This window comes from Crinia signifera, chromosome 7, assembly GCF_055691185.1.
Source record: "Crinia signifera chromosome 7, ASM5569118v1, whole genome shotgun sequence".
Taxonomy (NCBI): domain Eukaryota; kingdom Metazoa; phylum Chordata; class Amphibia; order Anura; family Myobatrachidae; genus Crinia; species Crinia signifera.
In genome coordinates this window covers 27,207,923-27,226,424 of record NC_139223.1, presented here as the reverse complement: position 1 = coordinate 27,226,424, position 18,502 = coordinate 27,207,923, and the positions used below count along the sequence as shown (strand labels likewise).

The window sequence follows — 18,502 nt, the reverse complement described above, 5'->3', positions numbered from 1 at the left end:
TTCATCAGGGACATGTGATAGTAGGGAGATGATCGCTCTCCGTACACTTCTCAGGAGGGATATCCCTGCTCACCTGGACAAAAGCTAAACCAAGACTTATAAATATGCAGCTAAATGATAGGTTACACCTGCGGCTCTGGGCCAGACGTGGCTCCCGCCCCCAGCAAATGTAATGCATGCTCATTGTTCGGCCGGAAATGTGATCGGTCTGTGGCGTGCCAGGGAGAACATTTAAAATGCATGGCTTCCCATATCTGTGCTGTAATTATGCTGCGGAAGGATCATCTGTCATTGTAGGGACAGGCAAGCAGTAACCAGAGGCAGCATGTGGACTGCACTTGTGGCTATGGATTCACCGGTATCCCTGCCTGGGACAGGTGATCTCCACATATAAACTATGGAGCTCCACATACAGGATGTGTGGGTTAATTGGGTATGGGTCATTGGATCGACAGGGTTGGAAAGTCGACACACGCATTACGTCGATAGTCAAAGGGATGACAAAGTGCACACAATGCTTCGGGGACACTGTCCACCTTCCCATTGTCGACCTAATGCTTGGGTCGACCCAGTTTAATGTACAGAGGGCAGGGAAGTTATATCTACTGCCTGTCTGGTCAATGCCATATGTTGTGGACACGGGACAGCACGGATGGTGTAGTGGTTAGCATTGCTCCCTCACAGCGCTGAGGTCATGGGTTCTGTTCCCACCATGGTCCTGACTGTGCGGCGTTTGTATATACTCCCCGTACTTCATGGGTTTCCTCCGGGTACTCCGGTTTCCCCCCACAATCCAAAAATATACTGGTGATTGAATCGTCTCCTGACATAAGTGTGTGTGTACATATGTGTAGGGCAGACTAGCTGGGCCGTGTGCACCTTATCTGCTGTATATATTCCAGTTTATCCCCGAACCCTGCAGAGGTCGCCTTACAGCAGTGAGACCAGCAGTCATAACAACTAGGATCACCCGTTCCGTACAGTCAGCACGGAACAGCCTTTTACACCAGCTTTTAATTCGGTTCCCAGCAAGACTTTGTTTAGGGGAAAATGAGATAAATCCTCCAAGTGAACATTCAGCTGTGTTCAGCGGTGATATTAGGGGCAGGAAATTCTCCAACACATTTACGTGTAATATATTTACACAGTAAGAATGTGATACAGCAAATACCGAAGGATAACTATTCGCAAACAATGAGCCTAATTCAACAGCTAATCAGAGAATTCACAATGCATTTGATTATGGAACTACTGCACATGTGTAGCGTGCACATTGCACGCCCACAATTAGTGAATATCTATACGCGTAGGAGCTGCAGTTTGATTGACGGGAAGCCGACGTTTAGGGGCAGAATAAAAAACAACAACAACTGCTCGATGGGTCGCTTTTTTTTGCGAATGGCTCGCTATTTGCCATGCATTCGCTATTTCTGATCACACCTCTGATTAATGATCCGCGCTTAATTAGGCCTAATAACAAGGCTCACATTCAGTTATACAAAACGGGTAATGAAAACCGATCAAATGGTAATGTATCACCAATGGCCCACACTGTATAACCGAACCCCTGAACACAGAGCAACAGACTAGTTAGCACTCTCCCTACATATGTTCCCATCATGCCTCTCAGCCCCAACAACAGGATCAGCTTCCACCTATGCATCCTGTGCGGGGTGTAGCTGACCAAGCTGGCTTTATACCGTGTACTAGGGCTTAGTGGGCCAGGCTGGACCCCACTCTACTCTGTGGGGATTATTCTGGGTCACTCGCAAAGGCACAATCACTGTTTAATGGACAAAACCATGGGCTTTATTCTAGTTCACTCTTTCTGACAAAATCCTTCTTAGATGGACAAAACCATATGCACTGCAGGGGGGCAGATGTAAAATGTGCAGAGAGAATTCGCTTTGGGTGAGTTATATGTCTCTGTGCAGGGTAAATACTGACTGCTTTATTTTTACACTGCAATATAGATCTCACCTTGAAGTAAAACCCCACCCAAATCTAATTCTCTCTGCACAAGTTACATCTGCCCCACCTGCAGTGCACATGGTTTTGTCCATCTAAGAAGGAATTTGTCAGAAAGAGTGAACTAGAATAACCCCCTATGTGCACTGCAGGTGGGGCTGATGTAACCTGTGCAGAGAGAGTTAGATTTGGGTGTTTTATTGTTTCTGTGCAGGGTATGCTTTATTTTTACTTTAATTTGAAGTACAAACCCACCCAAATCTAACTCTCTGCACATGTTACATCTGCCCCACCTGCAGTGCATATGGGTTTTGTCCATTAGAGAGTGATTGTGCCTTTGCGAGAATCATGCACCAGAATCACCCCCAGTGTGTAGACCTTTTCCACTGTCACGTCAACCTTATTACTGTCTGTCTAGATGTAGTGTAGATCTTCTGTAACACACCCACTTGTACTGGAGTAATACGTCACGCATGGGGTGCGGAAAAGCTTCATCGTGAATTTATGAGATACAGTACTAAATGCGGAGCAGGAAACCAATTAGTCACGGTTTAGAATGAATGAATGAATGAAGAAACATCTCACCTCTTCCTGGATGTACTGTAAAAGGAACGGGGAGGCCCGCAGGTTGTCCACGGGAATATTGAAAAAACCCTGAATTTCTTTCTGATGCAAATCCATGGTGATTAAGTGAGTTAATCCTTTGGGGGAGAAGAAGGGAAAGTCGCACAGTGACACAGAGTGATAGAAAACACAAAAGGTCATACACATTCTGCACTAAACTCTTCCCCGTCAGAAATGAGTTTTACCCGGTGACTGTTTGGTTAAACTGCTTCTTAAATTACATAAAGTCCGGGAGCCAAGTTTACACAGAGAATAGACTGCCTGAATAAACACAACTAATAGCTTTCTGTACAGAGGCCGAGATGGAAAATCCCCAACGGTCTACTTGAACGGACTCCAAACATGATGTTGGGGGGGGTGGGTGGATGGGTGGCGCAGGTGTATAGGTGTGTGAGGTATATACAAAAATTACAATGGCACAAAACTGTGGCAGAGTTCCTAGAAAGCATACAACAGAGCACTGGGCACATTCCGATGGATGTAATCAAACACAGATCAATCTAAGTCTGACCAGTGAACCGCTGCGACACAACGCCCCCGACGTCAACATAAAGAGCGCAGGTTGCTTATAAACAACTACGGCAGCCTCAGCGATGTCACTATGGCCCAGTGAATGGAGAGCCTGCAGTGTCAGGAATACCGGTTTAAGCCCCACAGTAGGCCTGTCAAAATATTTCACCAACATGCCTCCTCAAGTACCATATGTGCAAGGGGTGCAGCTGCTATGGGGCCCAGAGCTGAAGGGGGCCCATATTTGCTGTCTAAGTAATATGTTTTACATACATTTATCACCATCAATTGCTAAATAGGGGGCCCACGAATATCTAGGTGCGCCTCTGCTCCTCGTGTGGCTGCTGGACACCACCTTTTCTCTGGAAGGTCTGCACCACAATGCGCATGACCACCACCTTTAAAACAGAGTAGTGTAGGGGGACTCCCATCACAAGGTGCAAGCTCATGGTGAGTTCCCCACACTCCCCAGTGTTTTCAGCTAAGGCAGCGACAGAAACAGAGGGGAGGAATGTGGCCGTACGCTGCAACACACAGGTCACCCGCTAGGTGCGTGGAGAGCATCTGGGAAATGTTCTCTTTGCTGGAAAACGTTACTTCCCTGTAAATAGCTAAAAATAGCATACTGTATGTACACATGCGACCATGGTGGCAATACTGCTGCGTGTCAGTCATTCATGTGTACCGTGTACTAGCAGATGACTTGTTATTACAACAGGTCCTGCTCGCTGTGTGTTAGTCTCATGCAGTGATGTCATCAAAAGCGACTAATCTGCAGCTCATCTGCTGCGTGTACGAAGAAGCACAATCTACGGACATAACGGATGAACCAAATAAAAATAAATACAGGAGGACTTTCATCACCATCGGTATGCTTACCGGATGTCTCGGCGCACCAACATCAAAGCCGAGTACACACTGGAGCAATGTCGCTACGACTTGAGACTGCGTAAGGACAAATTGTCTAGCTCACTACAACCCCTTTCTGTGCAATGAGAAGGGCCTATTTCAATTTCCCAGGTCCAGCAACCCGCCATTAGGAACCAGGTTGACAGCCGGGCTAATCACGGGACAGGGGTTGGACCCTTGTTGCTGTGCAGTGTGACCCGGGTCCCGTTCACACGATGGAGGACGCAGCACTTGGAGACCGCATCAGCTCAAAGCACTGCCTCCTACCCCGCCACCGAGGACACGCCGCCGCAGGCTACAAAACATCGCAAATGCCAGGTCGCTCCCGGGACAGAATCCTGACTAAATCCCTGGTGCGACCCGGAGTTTGTGATGTGAACGGGGATTATTGAAGGTGGGATGTTGCTCATAGCAAGCAATCAAAATCTGTTTATTTAGCACCTTCTAGGGGATGCGGTCAATTTCCCGGCAGTCGGAATCCCGACACTTCTCCCTCCAGGGGGTGTCCACGACACCCATAGAGGGAGAATAAATTAGCGAGCCCACAAGGTGGGGAGATCCACGCCCCCCCTTGTCGGGATTCCGCCATTGGGATTTTGACCGCTGGGATTCCATACCGAATCCCCTTCTGGAATATAATAGATACAATCTGATTGGTTGCCCATAGCAACATCCCATCTTAGTAAAACTCTCGGAGTCACATGCGACGCCGTCCGGTTGGCCGTGCAGCAGGGACGCAGACGATGTGAATGAAAGATGGAACAGTGATCGTTTTGGCGTGCGCGGGCAATCGGACGAGGGGAGTTCCCCCAATCACGGTCACTCCAGTGTGTACCCGGCTGAAGAGCTGCTCTTAAGGTCATGTCCCCTGGTGAGCTGTACAGAGAATAGGTGGCTCCACAACAACTCGGTGAGAATGACGGAAGTGTATGTACCGTAAGCAACGCTTGCCCTAACAGGCATTCACAGAAAACGTTCCCACCGGCTACCAAACCTCATCAAGCACATTGTTTATCCCTGATTCCTTGTGTAATAATAAGAAGGCAGAAGTACACAACGAACATGTGTCTAGAAATGGACATTGGACTGTGCTGGGGTGGGGATCTGCGAGAAAGAACACCCAGGCTGCATAACATCAACACCAGAGGAAGCGTAATGTGTCTGTGCAGCAGGGGGCGCTGTGATATAACAGACCCCTGCCACCTTGGGATTCCATCTAGAATGAACTTGCCTTACCAGCTTTGCACATCATGGAGGCTAATAGCTTGGAGACAATGGAGCCCCGCTTCCTCATCTTGCACTGCTTGCTGTAGGGGAAGTAGGGAACGACGCCACTAATGGTCTTAGCACAAGAGGTCCGGCACGCGTACACCATGATTAAAAGCTCCATGATTGTGGTGTTCACATCCCTGGAAATATGGGAGAAATCCAACTGGAACGAGGTTTCGCTGACCCAAATGCAAAGTGCTTATACATTATCTAAACAAACATGTATGCAATGAGAGGGCGGCCTGTGCTTCGCCAGTCACCGGAGCGGGTGTCGCCTGTTGCTGGGTAAGCACAGGCCGTCCAAATCTAGGGAATGACATCACACGACAGGAGGACCAGATTAGGGGCCCCTTCCTTCTCCAGGATCAGGTGACGAGGCTGCTAAATGACAGCACGGTCACATCAGGTCAATAGTCAGGTGTAGGGGCCTTTGTTGGCATCTCTGGGGGTACCGTGCTGTATTTGAGCTTTTCTCGCCTCCACATTCATCCAGAATGGCCTGAACCTAACATTTCTATATCTGTTCCAGTGCCATAAAGTTAAAGCGCTCCCACGTGCTGTCCAAAGAACACTCCTAGATAATGCAGTCTTGCTTTAAACTTTGTCATCAGCCAACAAGATCACGACTGGACGAAGCCTCGGAGGCAGGGAACTATTCCCATAGAACTGCACGAGGTTGTATCATGCCCTGAACTGGGAGATATGGGGATTGCAATAGCGACTGACTAACTCTGAGGGCTGCAGGATCCTTGGCTGGTGGGGGTTGGAAGGTTTATAAAACTGCCATCATCAGGAAGAGGATACCGAGGGAGGAAACGTAACCTTTCATATAGACCAGGGGTGGCCAAACTGGTCCCCGATATCTAACAACGGTCCACGTTTACCCAAATAACCTAGCTGGTGCACAGGTGCAGTCATTACTAACTGTCACATTTCCCAGACTCCCTAGCTGGTGCACAGGTGCAGTCATTACTAACGGTCACATTTCCCAGACTCCCTAGCTGGTGCACAGGTGCAGTCATTACTAACGGTCACATTTCCCAGACTCCCTAGCTGGTGCACAGGTGCAGTCATTACTAACGGTCACATTTCCCAGACTTCCTAGCTGGTGCACAGCTGTAGTCATTACTAACTGTCACATTTTCAAACCTGCTGCATCATTCCTACTATAGATCCACAGGTTGCATTAAAGACATGAACTGTTGGTAGATCTGAAGGACAGGTTTGGCCACCCCTGATATAGACTTATCGGATCCGGTGGCCCTTTAACCCCCTGGACTAGATCTCAGTCCAGTAGCGTGTTATCCCGGTGGTATTTCACGTAACATGGTCCACTCCAGCATATCCCTATATAAGGCTGTCTCTGTGCAGTTATCCTGAATATTGCACAATATATTCCGGCATGTGCTCAAATAGTGTTTTCCAATTTTGGCTCAGCCAAGATTCTTGCTAAAATGTTAACCCTTCACCATTATATAGACCTGTAAGTCCATTTATTTGGAGAAAAAGTAGTCTGCCCGGGGACTAAGTTATGTCATAGTATTACAGGGCTGCAGATCCTTAAATAACCAATGATGACGTACACAGAAACATATCCCCATCGATAAGGAGTACTAAGGGGCCGTACCCAACCTCCCATCATTACGTCTCCTCTACCAGGACAACTATTTACACCACTGGAAAACTGCATTCATGGTATTTAAATATAAGGGTTTATTCATTTTATAAATATGTACTGCAGCTCCATTCTTCTTATCCGATGTTGGTTCTTCTTGAAGAGGAACTAAACCCAATGTTCCAAAAAAAAAAAATCAAATTGCAGGTCCGGTGATTACAGACCGGAACAGGCGCTGTATTACGGCTATGGATATTAGGAATTAGACCTGGGGTAGCCAAGGCCAGTCCTCGAGAGCTGCCAACAGTTATTGTTTTCCAGATCTCCTCACAGAATCGCAAGTCAAGTAATTAGCTCCACCTGTGGATCACTTATAATGTGTCAGTCAGTAATGATTACACCTGTGCACCTGTGAGGTAGGCTGGAAAATGTGAACTGTTGGTAGCTCTCGAGGACCGAAGTTGGCTACCACTGAATTAGTCTGATGGAACTGTTATTACACAAAACCAATCCACAATTTTATATTGGGGGGGGGGGGGGGGAGAGAGAGATAAGACATTTCCAGATGCTGCACATGGGTGGAATAATCCCTAACCACAGATCAAATTCAGCTTCATTACCCAACAAGCGAAAAACAGTACTCATGGATTGTTGCTACAGGTTACGGCATATTAACACCTTTGGCCGATGTTGAGATCCAATCCCAGCTACTTTCTCCTTTATCTCCACCCTTACCCTGTCGTCCAGCCTACCTTCCTCACCACTGCATCACAGCTGGGACACGGGGCTATCAATGTTTTCATGAACAGATATCTGATGAGAGATTAAAGCAGTGGGGAAGGGGGGGGTAATGATAAACCATGGGCTCATGTACAGTTAAACAGCCCATTTAAAGCGCCACAATTGCTCTGGTCTTTCTAGGGATGATCTCGGCGTAGGTGCCTTTAACACTCTCCAACTCCATCAGTCTACTGCCCAACTGCAGGCACACAGATAGATTGGTTCTACTTCCTTATCAGATAGATGCTCAACCGGAAGGGGAGCACTGATCGCTTGGTACTACCCATAAGCAGACAGTCTCCTACAGACAGAGCACCTATCTCCACACGGCAACGGCATTACATCTTCTGTAGACATTCAAAAGCAAGAACAACAGGTCAGTGTCACTTACATAGCTTCGTCACAGCAGTCAGTCATTTAGCTTGTAATGAATTAGATGCCAAGTATGATGCGGTGCATTGTTACAGCCAGAAATAGACCTCTACACAGAAGCAGGATTGTCCTCTGCAGGGCTGCGCTTCTGTGCATTGTGTAATGCACCGGAAGCTGCACATGTCTTTTTAGAACCCATCAGACTGCGGAAACCATGAGCTCGGCGATGCAGCCTACCAGAATACGGGGAACTAGGGGCATCACTGAGGCTCGAGGCAACCCCATGATTCAGTGATGTCACAAGATCCCAATGAGTTGTCTGGGCTAAGGAGTCCTCTGGGCTAATGAGCTGGCTGTGCCGACTCTAGATCACTGGTCGTCAGATCTTGGAATCATAACTGCTAGTACGGTGATTGAGAACCTTGGTGGCACTCCGGCTGTGCTTGAACTACACATCCCAGCATGCCCTGCAACAGTTTCGCTTTTTGACCGTGCTAAAACTGTTGCAGAGCATGCTGGGATGTGTAGTTTAACAAAGGCTGGAGTGCCGAGGTTTTCCATCACTGAGCTGGCATAACCACTTCATTATAAATAAATCAGGAATAATGTGGATTTTAAGATACACAGCAAGAGAAACCATCCCGCGAGCTAGTGACATACTTGGAAACGGTCTGAATGATGAACACGTCCTTCCCTCGCACAGACTCCTGAATCTGAACGCGCGTTTCTGCGGAATGATGAGAGGAATAAAAACAATATCAGTTTAAGAAAACATTATGCCAAAAAGAACTACATCAAAATAAATACAGGACGTAGTTAAGTGATGGTAAACATAAGCTGGGTACACAGCGGAGAGATCTCGGGCCTACAAAGCTAAGGGGATAGTTGTGCGAATTCACAATCCTATGGATTATCGAATGCGTATAGATCGTAGCGTGCATACGCGAGGCAAACCGGGCCAAAAATCAGCGGTGACTTGTTTTGCAATCCCCTCGCACCTTGACTGACAGGAAGCCGATGTTTGTGGGTGGTAATCGGTACGTTTTCTCGGGGATGGGGTGCCCAGGCATTTCAAGGTAGGCTGTAACATCAGCCAGTCTCTGTCGCACAGTTGTGGAAGGGTCAGTTACGCACATACATCGGCACAGACTGGAGAAATCATTAGATGGGGAGCGAGTTGCTTATGGATTTGCAGATGGCCGCCGATCAGCGATCCATTCGCAAGCCATTGCCAGACCTGCGATTCAGCGAGGTCTGAATCAGGCCCAGAGTGTGTACGAGTAATTGCGCGCTCCCGCAGTTGCTAGCGAAGGATGCTTGGATTGATGTGTTGCGCATCAAACCTTGTTCAAACCGGTTTATGTTGTTTACACAACGTGTTTGTTCTACCCTCCATTAGTCGTTCCAGGGTGTTCACAGAATCTGGGGTTAAGGGCATTGGTGCCATGTTAAAATGAATGCCCCTCGCTCTACTGGGTACCCAGCTTCAGCAATATTTCCACGTGTTAAGTCCTAATATACAAGGCTCAGTAAACGTCATCCCATAAGAGAACAGACACATTAAAAAATATTCCACCCCAATATCTACTCTTCGCTCTTGGTGCGGGACAGACTTTATGGATATTGGCCCTTATTCTGGTTGATTCGGCCGGGCGTGAATTTGCACCGGGACCGATGTTTTGTGTACGCGCGCAGCAGCATTTCTGCGCAATACAATCGGAGCGTGCGAACTCGGCGTAAAATCTGTTTGCCAAGTGCACGCTCCCTGCCTTTCGTGCGGGGGGATGAAGCGGGGCGTGGGGTGCTGGCCTGGGCCAGTAGCATATGTGAACGCCCAGCGTTCCCATAAAAACACCGGGCATGCTAATGCGTTCGCGACGCACATTAGCGGGGTGGACAGCTGACATAACTGGATGCGAGTCAACCAGAATAAGGGCCATTGTACCTTACTTACTGGCTTTATACAGAAGCTTTGTACAACCAGTCAGTGATGGGCTCTGCAGGAACTTTCTTGTGACAGTGGGCCGGGAATAAAATTAAATTTTTTCAAAGGGTTTATGGTTTTTTTTTTCCAATGAGTCATCACGACTATAGGATGTGGGCTAGACTTTTAGCAAAATATGGTAGCAGCACCCAGTAACTTCGGAATAACCGAGTAAGCAAATATTCTAATATCTTCGGGGAAAAAAACAAAACAAAAAAAAGTACAGTTGACCTCTCTCTCTCTCTCTCTGCAGCATATACAAATATTTTTTCAGGTCCTTGTTAAAGAATACACTAAAAAAAAAAATCAGTAGGCAGGATGAGTTTGCTTAGCGCAGACTGACTTTGTCCTTGCGGTGTTCTTGGACCGGTTACAGACAGAGAAAATGAAAATATAGCAGAGTTAGAGGAGTGCCAAAAAGATTAGCGAGGATGAGAGTCTCTGGCAGGGAACCGTGCAGCCACAACATTCAGACGCAGGGAGCTAAGACAACAAGTAGCCGGCACTGCTGAAGGGCAAAAATACTTCTTCCTACCGAGGTCAGAGGACCAGGCGGACACCGTTATCACAATACAACATCACAATAGATAGCACAGCTTTATCCGGCACAAGGAGCGAAGAGGGATGGGGCTGGAGGAGAAGCACCATTTCATTTACTAATGAGCCCGGCCGTAAGCCTCGTTATCCAAATTAAAAATATCTAGTGGACAGCTGTTCTGCGGTGAACGCCAGGACATGACAGGATGAGGACTGTTATATATTGAATGCATTACAGAATTCGGTGCTCTGTATCCCCCATCGTGCTGATGGGTAAAATAAAGATTTCTGTTACCATCCCTCCGACTCTTTCAGGCAACAAAACGATTGTGACACCGTCATAAAGACTACAGCATGGTAGAACAGAATTCACCCCACACAAAACAAACAGTGGCTTCTCCTCGGTTTCTTAAACCCTCCCCCTAACCCGCCCATTTGACTGTTTGTGGCCCCAAATAAATCCCAGCATGGAACTGATCTGATTTCCATGCTGATCATGGATCTGATCTGATTGGCAGGTGACCCCTCAATTAACACTCACCTCTGTTTGGCTCCTGGTAGACCAGAACCTTGCCAAGTTCAACTCCCAGGCGTCTGGAAAAGGAAAGAATTACATTTGGCTAGGCAATGCAGGCAGTATCTTCATCCCACAAGCTGGGGCAAAGCAGTGTAACATTCAATCAGAAGCTGGGATATAGGTGACAAGGGGACATTCATTAGCTGTATAAACAGTCCAAGCATTATCTTCAGGCGTGATTTGAGTCAACTACGAGATTAAATCAGGAGAAACAGTTATTATACTTATTATTGGCTGTGCTTTAAGCCCAATAAGCACATTAGTGTTTTCTTACGATGGGATTGCTGAGCATCTTTGAGACATTTGCTACTGACTGCACTATTGATGCATGTATCCATAACACTGATCACATAAACCTGGGATTGCTGCGATTACATTTATTTTTAACATCGCCACTGAAAGTAGCAAACTTTTTTTCGTAAATCGCTTTAAAAATAGCTACAGAACAGGAGGATGGGTGAAAACCCATCACAGCCCCTCCAAAACAGCCCTGGGTTTTGCTAATGTAGTTAAGATACTAAGGGGGGGATTCAATTAGGTGCCGATTTTTTTTACCATTGAAAAAAAATCGTCACTTTGACGTTTTCACAATGCAATTAAAGTGCAGATTTTATTCAACGACAATTAATTATTTGCCGAACCACGCTTTTGGGTTCATTTTCAACCATGCCGTTTCATGCCCCCCCCCCCAAAAAAAGTATGGGCGAAAGTGCCCGCAACCTAGCCGAATAGGGTTTACCCTGTGGATAATTGCTGGCAAACATCCTTGCGGCGCGGGGAATGAAATACGTTTTTTATCCTGTGCTGTAAAATCGAGATTCAGGCGCAGAAACCCACTGAATCCGCAGCAGTTGTGGAATACAATGTTTTTTATTCTCACACGTGAAACTTCCATGGGCTGTGAGGTTCAGACCAACTGCGGGGAATCGCAGTGGTTTGGGGGCCACTATTGAGGGGGGGGGGGGGGGGGGACGGACGGACCAGGTGCATCTCTTGATGGCCTTGTTCTAGAAGCTGTAGGAGGACATAGAGGGCAATGTTTTAGGTGGCATTGAAAGCCAGCTGGATGCAGTTGTTTTCTAATTCTTTCGCATATCACACACCTCTGCCAACAATATCAATGCATGGGAAGAGATTAGGAAGATGCCCACAAAGCACAATCAGCCACCCCCCCAAGGTCAGGCAGGCAGAGAGACAGGACAGCACAAATCCAGGCATACAGTACGTACTCTCCGATCTTCTTGGCCACCTCTACGCAGGATGCATTGGAATTAGCCGAGAACAGCACCAGGCCACCCTTGGTAACATTCATCTTGGAAGCGTCTGGCTGCGTCACGTAACTGGCAGGACCTTCTGCCCTCCTTAAAGAGAGAACACAAAGAGGCAGAGTTCTTTAACAACACAACTCATGTTAAATGGCAGCAGAGCACATGTGGAAGTGTCAATAATGAGTATCCACAGCCTACGCAAGGCAGCCTGTAAGTAAGAATGGGAGGCAGCCTTCCGGCAGCTGATCCACCTTCTAGATTTGGAGGAAAAAAAAAAGTGTCAAAAGATCACACCCACAATCTGCTTGGACCGCACTCTGAGCGGTTCCGCCCTTAAATCAACCCCCCCCCCTCCAGCTACACAAATCAGGAGTCTCCTCTACAAGCTGCAGTGGTGAGTAGTAGCACCTGGTCAGTACGGACAAGACCGATCTGATCAGCTACAATCTCAGCAATAGGCATCACACTCTCTGCATGTCAGTAACACCAGTGAGCTTACGCATCTGCTCTTCCTTCACCTGTGCTACGGCATTGCTCTTTATATGGCAGGTGGGGTTAACGCAGTCTGATAACAAATAAGGTGTAACCCAAACACTCACATTGAAAAAGGAACTTTAGAACCTGTGTTTAAAAGATAGCAACTGTAAATATTATCCCTGGGCTAAAGTGGGCATAAAACACAGGCGACTGCAGGCAGGCGAGATCCAGTCTGTGTCATGGTTTACGGAGCATATAAACACTGTGCCGCAAGCACCCGACATTTCCGTATATAACTACATGCGATACAAGGACAATTATTAGAAAAAAAATAATAAAAAAATATGTTTGAAATAAACTAAGCAGGGATGCAAGTAAACTGTTGGGAGGGATGGGGGGGGGGGGGGGGGGGCAGACGTTGCAGGACGACACCAAAATAAGTATCAGTGCAGCAAGAACCCACATGGTTTAAGTATGAGAAGGAAAAGCACACGAGGGAAGAGGGCCCTGCTCGTGGGAGCTTACATTCTACCGCTACACAGACAGCAGACGTGATTCCATACCCAATACACACTGAGGTTCTTACACCCTGCGACGGATTGCCAGCCGCGTCCTGTTATTCCAGAGCAAGGAACAAAGTGCAGTTTATGAGGACTTGAGTCAGACTTTCCAGCGAGCATGATACATCAGGTGGAGCTGAGGCAGAAAGCTCCCCCTCTCCTCGCCTTACACACACCGCTGCGAGAGCAACAGACTACTCGCACGCCGGATGGAAACATCTGCAATGTAAAGTTCACACAGGGTTTTGTTTTGGGCCTTCAGCCAACACGTTCTATATATATATATTTCCCTGGCTTGTAAATAACAGCAGCACCCTCAGTCGTTAGGCCGCACACATCGTGTCACTATCACAATACAGTCCTTGCGTGAGATTGTCAGCACTGGGAACGGTTTTCTTACAGACCCAGCTGGACGTCCTCCCCCCTGTCTATAGCAAGTACATCAGCGTCTGACCAGCCCTTAGCACTGAAGCGTTGTTATACCACATTCAGATGCACTTTCCGAGAGGTCTAGAACTTTAGCAAGAAGCTTGCAGTGGAATCATTTCGCAATAAAAGGAAAAGCCAACAGAGCAGCACTAATGTGAATCTCAAATGTAAGACCAGTAGGTCACAGGGGTCAAATTAGTCCCAATAAGCCTTTTGTATGGCTGACAGTGATGGGTACATAAAGGACGCCAGTAACGTGCAAACAATATGCATTGTCCTGGATTCAAATGTGCCCTAAAGACTTCTGGGAAAAGCAGTTAGAACCATTCAGATAAAGGCACTTGTTTTATTTTCCGCACTTTGTGCCCATTCAATCCTGCAAGGCAAATTGGTTCTAAAGAAATGCAGCCGATGGAGGAAGATAAGCACAGGGCTGGGTTAATATATTACTGGTCACCTTCATCCACAGACAAGGGGGGAAATACTTCAAATGGAGCAATATATAAAGGGACACTAATCCAGGATCACACTCTGTACTAGTGATGGCCATTGACGATTCGTAATCATCAATAATTTATGACCGATGCAGAACAGTTTTGCCATCGATGAGGGAGAACCAGATGGTTTCCCTCCATCGATGGCTTAGCATAAACTAAGAGATCCCCCCCCCCCCTGCCCCCAAGGTGCTGGGACACTGAGCATAGCCCCACCCCCAACACCTGTGAAGCCAAGCCTACTGGTTCTGATTGGCTCACAGGCCAGTCAGTCAAAAAGAAGTGATGGCTATTGATAGCCATCGATGTCGCGTCCCTCCGCACGCCCACAATATTTTGTGGGTCATCGATAAAGTGCAAGTGGTTCGCTACAAAGCCAGACACAGATGGCCACCTTTGGGGTCGTTTATTTTTGCAGATCTGCGAAGTAAATTGAATTAGCCCCTAGAAAATAGGTTATTGCATGTAGGACAGGTAGATGTTTGACTAGAACAGGTGTTTATAAGATAGCAGGTGGGTGGTAGAGATGTTTATAAAGGTTATTCAGAAGTGGCTTAGAATGACATAAAAATAGACAGGGATTACGCACATCGACATGGGGTTTTTGCTGTGTGTGAACACATACGACCCAGGCATTAGTACCAGATCCACAATACTGGGTTTTTTTCGGCTGGGTCGCCTCTACAGTGAACGTATTTTCTGACCTGGGTTGTCTGACTGGCTGTTCGCTAATGGCTATAACATATCCCAGCAAAGTTTGCGCTATTACACACAAGAAGGGCAGATCTGAGGAATGGAAACTCTGATATCTGGCTGGGAATGGGAGTAGGAGCACTTTACAAGAAAAAATGATTCAAGTAGCCGCAGCTTTAAAGCAGAATAAATTTAAATAGAAATAAAAAAAAACATATAATACAGATGAAAGCATCCAGGGCAGGCACGGGTTCAGCGTAAACGAATATGACCTGGGAATTTCCCTAGATTTTGGTGTAGTGTGAATGGGTGGGGGGGGGGGGCGTTTCTCAGAATGAGGCCTGGGAAATTTCTGGAGGATATTCTGATTGACTTGCAGCGATGCGTGTCTTTTTTAGCCCGCCCGCCGTTCACACAGACCCCCGCCCCCTTCACAGGGCGAATTTGCATAAACATCCATTCGCAGCCTATAGGGCGACACCCACATCATTCGATGGTCGCCGCGCAAATCTAAGACACTCTTAGGCTTGCGTGTGTCCAAGGCGAGGACGGCTGACATCCGGTGAGGTCCAGCTGCCCGCCCCCGGGACCCGCGTCAGTGGGGCATTAGCATGAGTACGTTCCAATGGGCCTGCCGCCCCATGCCCGCACTGACTTGTGCAAGCACTCGGCGAACGCTCTGTTCACCGCGGCCTCTCGCACACAGCGCACGCGCGGTTAGGAAATATTGCGCTCCTGCGCCAATTTGCATGGGAGCGCAAGGACCCGAATAAGGTCCTCTGTGTGCTCAGGTCCTCGACCCTGGTCGCTACCATTCTAAAGGTGCCCACACACTAGAAAGATCTGCGATCTTAAGATGTGCGCATAAATTTGCCTTCAAATCTTTTGTCCGATCTGGACAAAAGATTTCAGGCAAGCGCACATCTTTACCAAAGATTTTTCTTAAGATCCCGTGTGCGTTCCTATGGATCTTTTGTTAAATCTTCTGATCTTTTGTGCAGCACGTAAGATCAGAAGATTTAGCAAAAGATCCACGGGAGCGAGCATCGGCCGATTTTTGACCGATTATCGGTAAATATCGGCCGATATATCGGCCGATTTATCGAAAATCGGCCAATCGGCCCAAAAATCGTTCTAGTGTGTGGGCACCTTTAGTCTGACCCCTGTTGCCTGGGGTGTGACAGGTTCAGTCAGGTTTACCTTTCGAAGCTACTGATTGCTTTGTATGAGGAGACCCGCCTCAAGGGAGTGACTACACTGACATGAAGGCAGACACAGGCTCAGGGTGAAAGGGGTCAATAGAGGAATATCCTGGGGGGGGGCGGACGGAAGCTCCAGCTTTGGCCTGAAGGCCGTATCAGCGTAGGTCTGGTCACGTGCAATCAGTAACATTAGGCCATGGTGGTTTCTGGTTCTGCAATTAGCTTGTACAGCAGAGATCTGGTCGGCTTAGCTCCCACATAAATCAGTCTAATGTAGGGTACACACCAGGACGACCTGCTCACGATGCACATCGTGAGCGGGTCGTCAGTGTCTCGTCCGACCCGCTCACGATGACGCGGGAGGGCACGACCCGCTCACGATGTGCACCGTGAGCGGGTCCGATCCGATGGCGACCCGCACCCGGTTGTATGGTCGTCATTGAGATCCTACCTGCAGCAGGTAGGATCTCAATAACGACCGACCGACCCGCGGGACCGCGCATCGGATCGGAATCGCTCCACACCAGCTCAGAAAAGGGCCCAATCAGCACACAATCTGCATCCAATTGATCGGAATCGGATCTAGATTGTGCTGATCGGGCCCTAGTCGTCCTGGTGTGTACCCAGCATAATACCATGAAGTGTAATGTAGGGTACACACCAGGACGACCTGCTCACGATGCACATCGTGAGCGGGTCGTCAGTGTCTCGTCCGACCCGCTCACGATGACGCGGGAGGGCACGACCCGCTCACGATGTGCACCGTGAGCGGGTCCGATCCGATGGCGACCCGCACCCGGTTGTATGGTCGTCATTGAGATCCTACCTGCAGCAGGTAGGATCTCAATAACGACCGACCGACCCGCGGGACCGCGCATCGGATCGGAATCGCTCCACACCAGCTCAGAAAAGGGCCCAATCAGCACACAATCTGCATCCAATTGATCGGAATCGGATCTAGATTGTGCTGATCGGGCCCTAGTCGTCCTGGTGTGTACCCAGCATTAAACAGAAACGGCATTTCCAAGAAGCAGCATAAAATAGCAACTGAAGTAAAGAGGAACACAAGGGGGGGGGGGGGGGGGGGACATAGGCATGTGTGCGATGGATCATCTGATATGCCACTAACGAGAGACCCATGTGTGGCCCTATCATGCCCTTTATAGGTTACAGGCAGCCATTGCTATCCTTACAAAATGATGAGTCATTATCTAATCCAGGGGTAATGTGCAGTGCTCCAGCTGCTGTGGAACTACACAGCCCAGCACTGCCTGTCACTTATCGCTGTTAGGGCTTGTTGGGATTTGTAGTTCCACAGCAGCTAGAGGTTGCCTGACCGTGATCTAATCTTCACATTCTTCTCATGATGCCCCTAAAACACCTACACACCTGTAATGTCATTAGTACCCCTTTTACACCAAAACGCCAGGTCGCACCCAGGACCTGACTACAACCCGGGTTCTACCCAGCATTTGATACCGCGTCCCCACCCAGCATAATGCCGGGCAGGTGACATCGGCAGAGGCAGGTCCTAAACCGGCACTTGGAGATGACATCATTTCCAAACACCGGGAAATCAGCCAGCCGCGACGCCAACCAACACACTGGCGGCAAGACCAGCACCCGGGAAAGCTGCTGGGCTGCTCCATCCCCCGTCCACACAGAGGCATCCATTCACCTCCTGCCCGGCTCCGCTGCTGTCTGCATAGTACAGCAGGCAGAAGCTGAGGCTGCTTGCAGATCCCTTCTGCAGCCGGTGCATCTCGCAGACTTTGATGCGATGCTCATCTCATCGGACCTGATCTCAATCACATGCAATTTGGATGCTTTTCATTCGATTTATCGCCGCAATCGCATGAGAAGTGACCAAATCGCCCTAGTGTATATGCACCTGTAGAATCATGTTAGCAGTCACCTGTCTAGGCAGTAAATGCAAATTGTCTCCCTGCATTCATTGTAATTTGCATAGCTATTCAATTACATGCTCCAACCTACAGTGATCAGGTGTCGGCTGTCATTAGTCAAAAATGGCACTAAGCAATCGAATCGATGAGTGACCCAGAGCAACACAACTTTGCTACGTGTCAGCCTGGCAAAGACACGCGGAAACAAGGGTCTCATGCAAAGCCGGATGCTAAATGGATCAATCTGTGGACCTCCATGGATCAATCTGTGGACCTCCATGTCACCAGGATCAGCTGACGAACAGCAATAATAGTCACGGTGTAAGAAAA

The 18,502-nt window shown here is 48.1% G+C and overlaps 1 protein-coding gene across 2 annotated transcripts in view; it reads right to left on the bottom strand.

Annotated features, from left to right (window-relative positions):
- Nucleotides 1–18,502, bottom strand: part of PRPSAP2 (phosphoribosyl pyrophosphate synthetase associated protein 2) — a 29,957-nt gene that overhangs the window by 7,593 nt on the left and 3,862 nt on the right. The window contains exons 1-6 of one of the 2 annotated variants that reach the window (XM_083152649.1): nucleotides 12,822–12,842; nucleotides 12,375–12,506; nucleotides 11,110–11,162; nucleotides 8,708–8,774; nucleotides 5,248–5,420; nucleotides 2,554–2,669 (exon numbers count right to left, since the gene is read on the bottom strand). In XM_083152649.1, the coding sequence (XP_083008775.1) occupies nucleotides 2,554–2,669; nucleotides 5,248–5,420; nucleotides 8,708–8,774; nucleotides 11,110–11,162; nucleotides 12,375–12,457 (492 nt within the window). In that variant the 5' untranslated portion in view covers nucleotides 12,458–12,506; nucleotides 12,822–12,842. Of the gene's footprint in view, nucleotides 1–2,553; nucleotides 2,670–5,247; nucleotides 5,421–8,707; nucleotides 8,775–11,109; nucleotides 11,163–12,374; nucleotides 12,507–12,821; nucleotides 12,843–18,502 lie in introns of those variants that run through there. The other variant, XM_083152648.1, reaches the window with a different exon arrangement.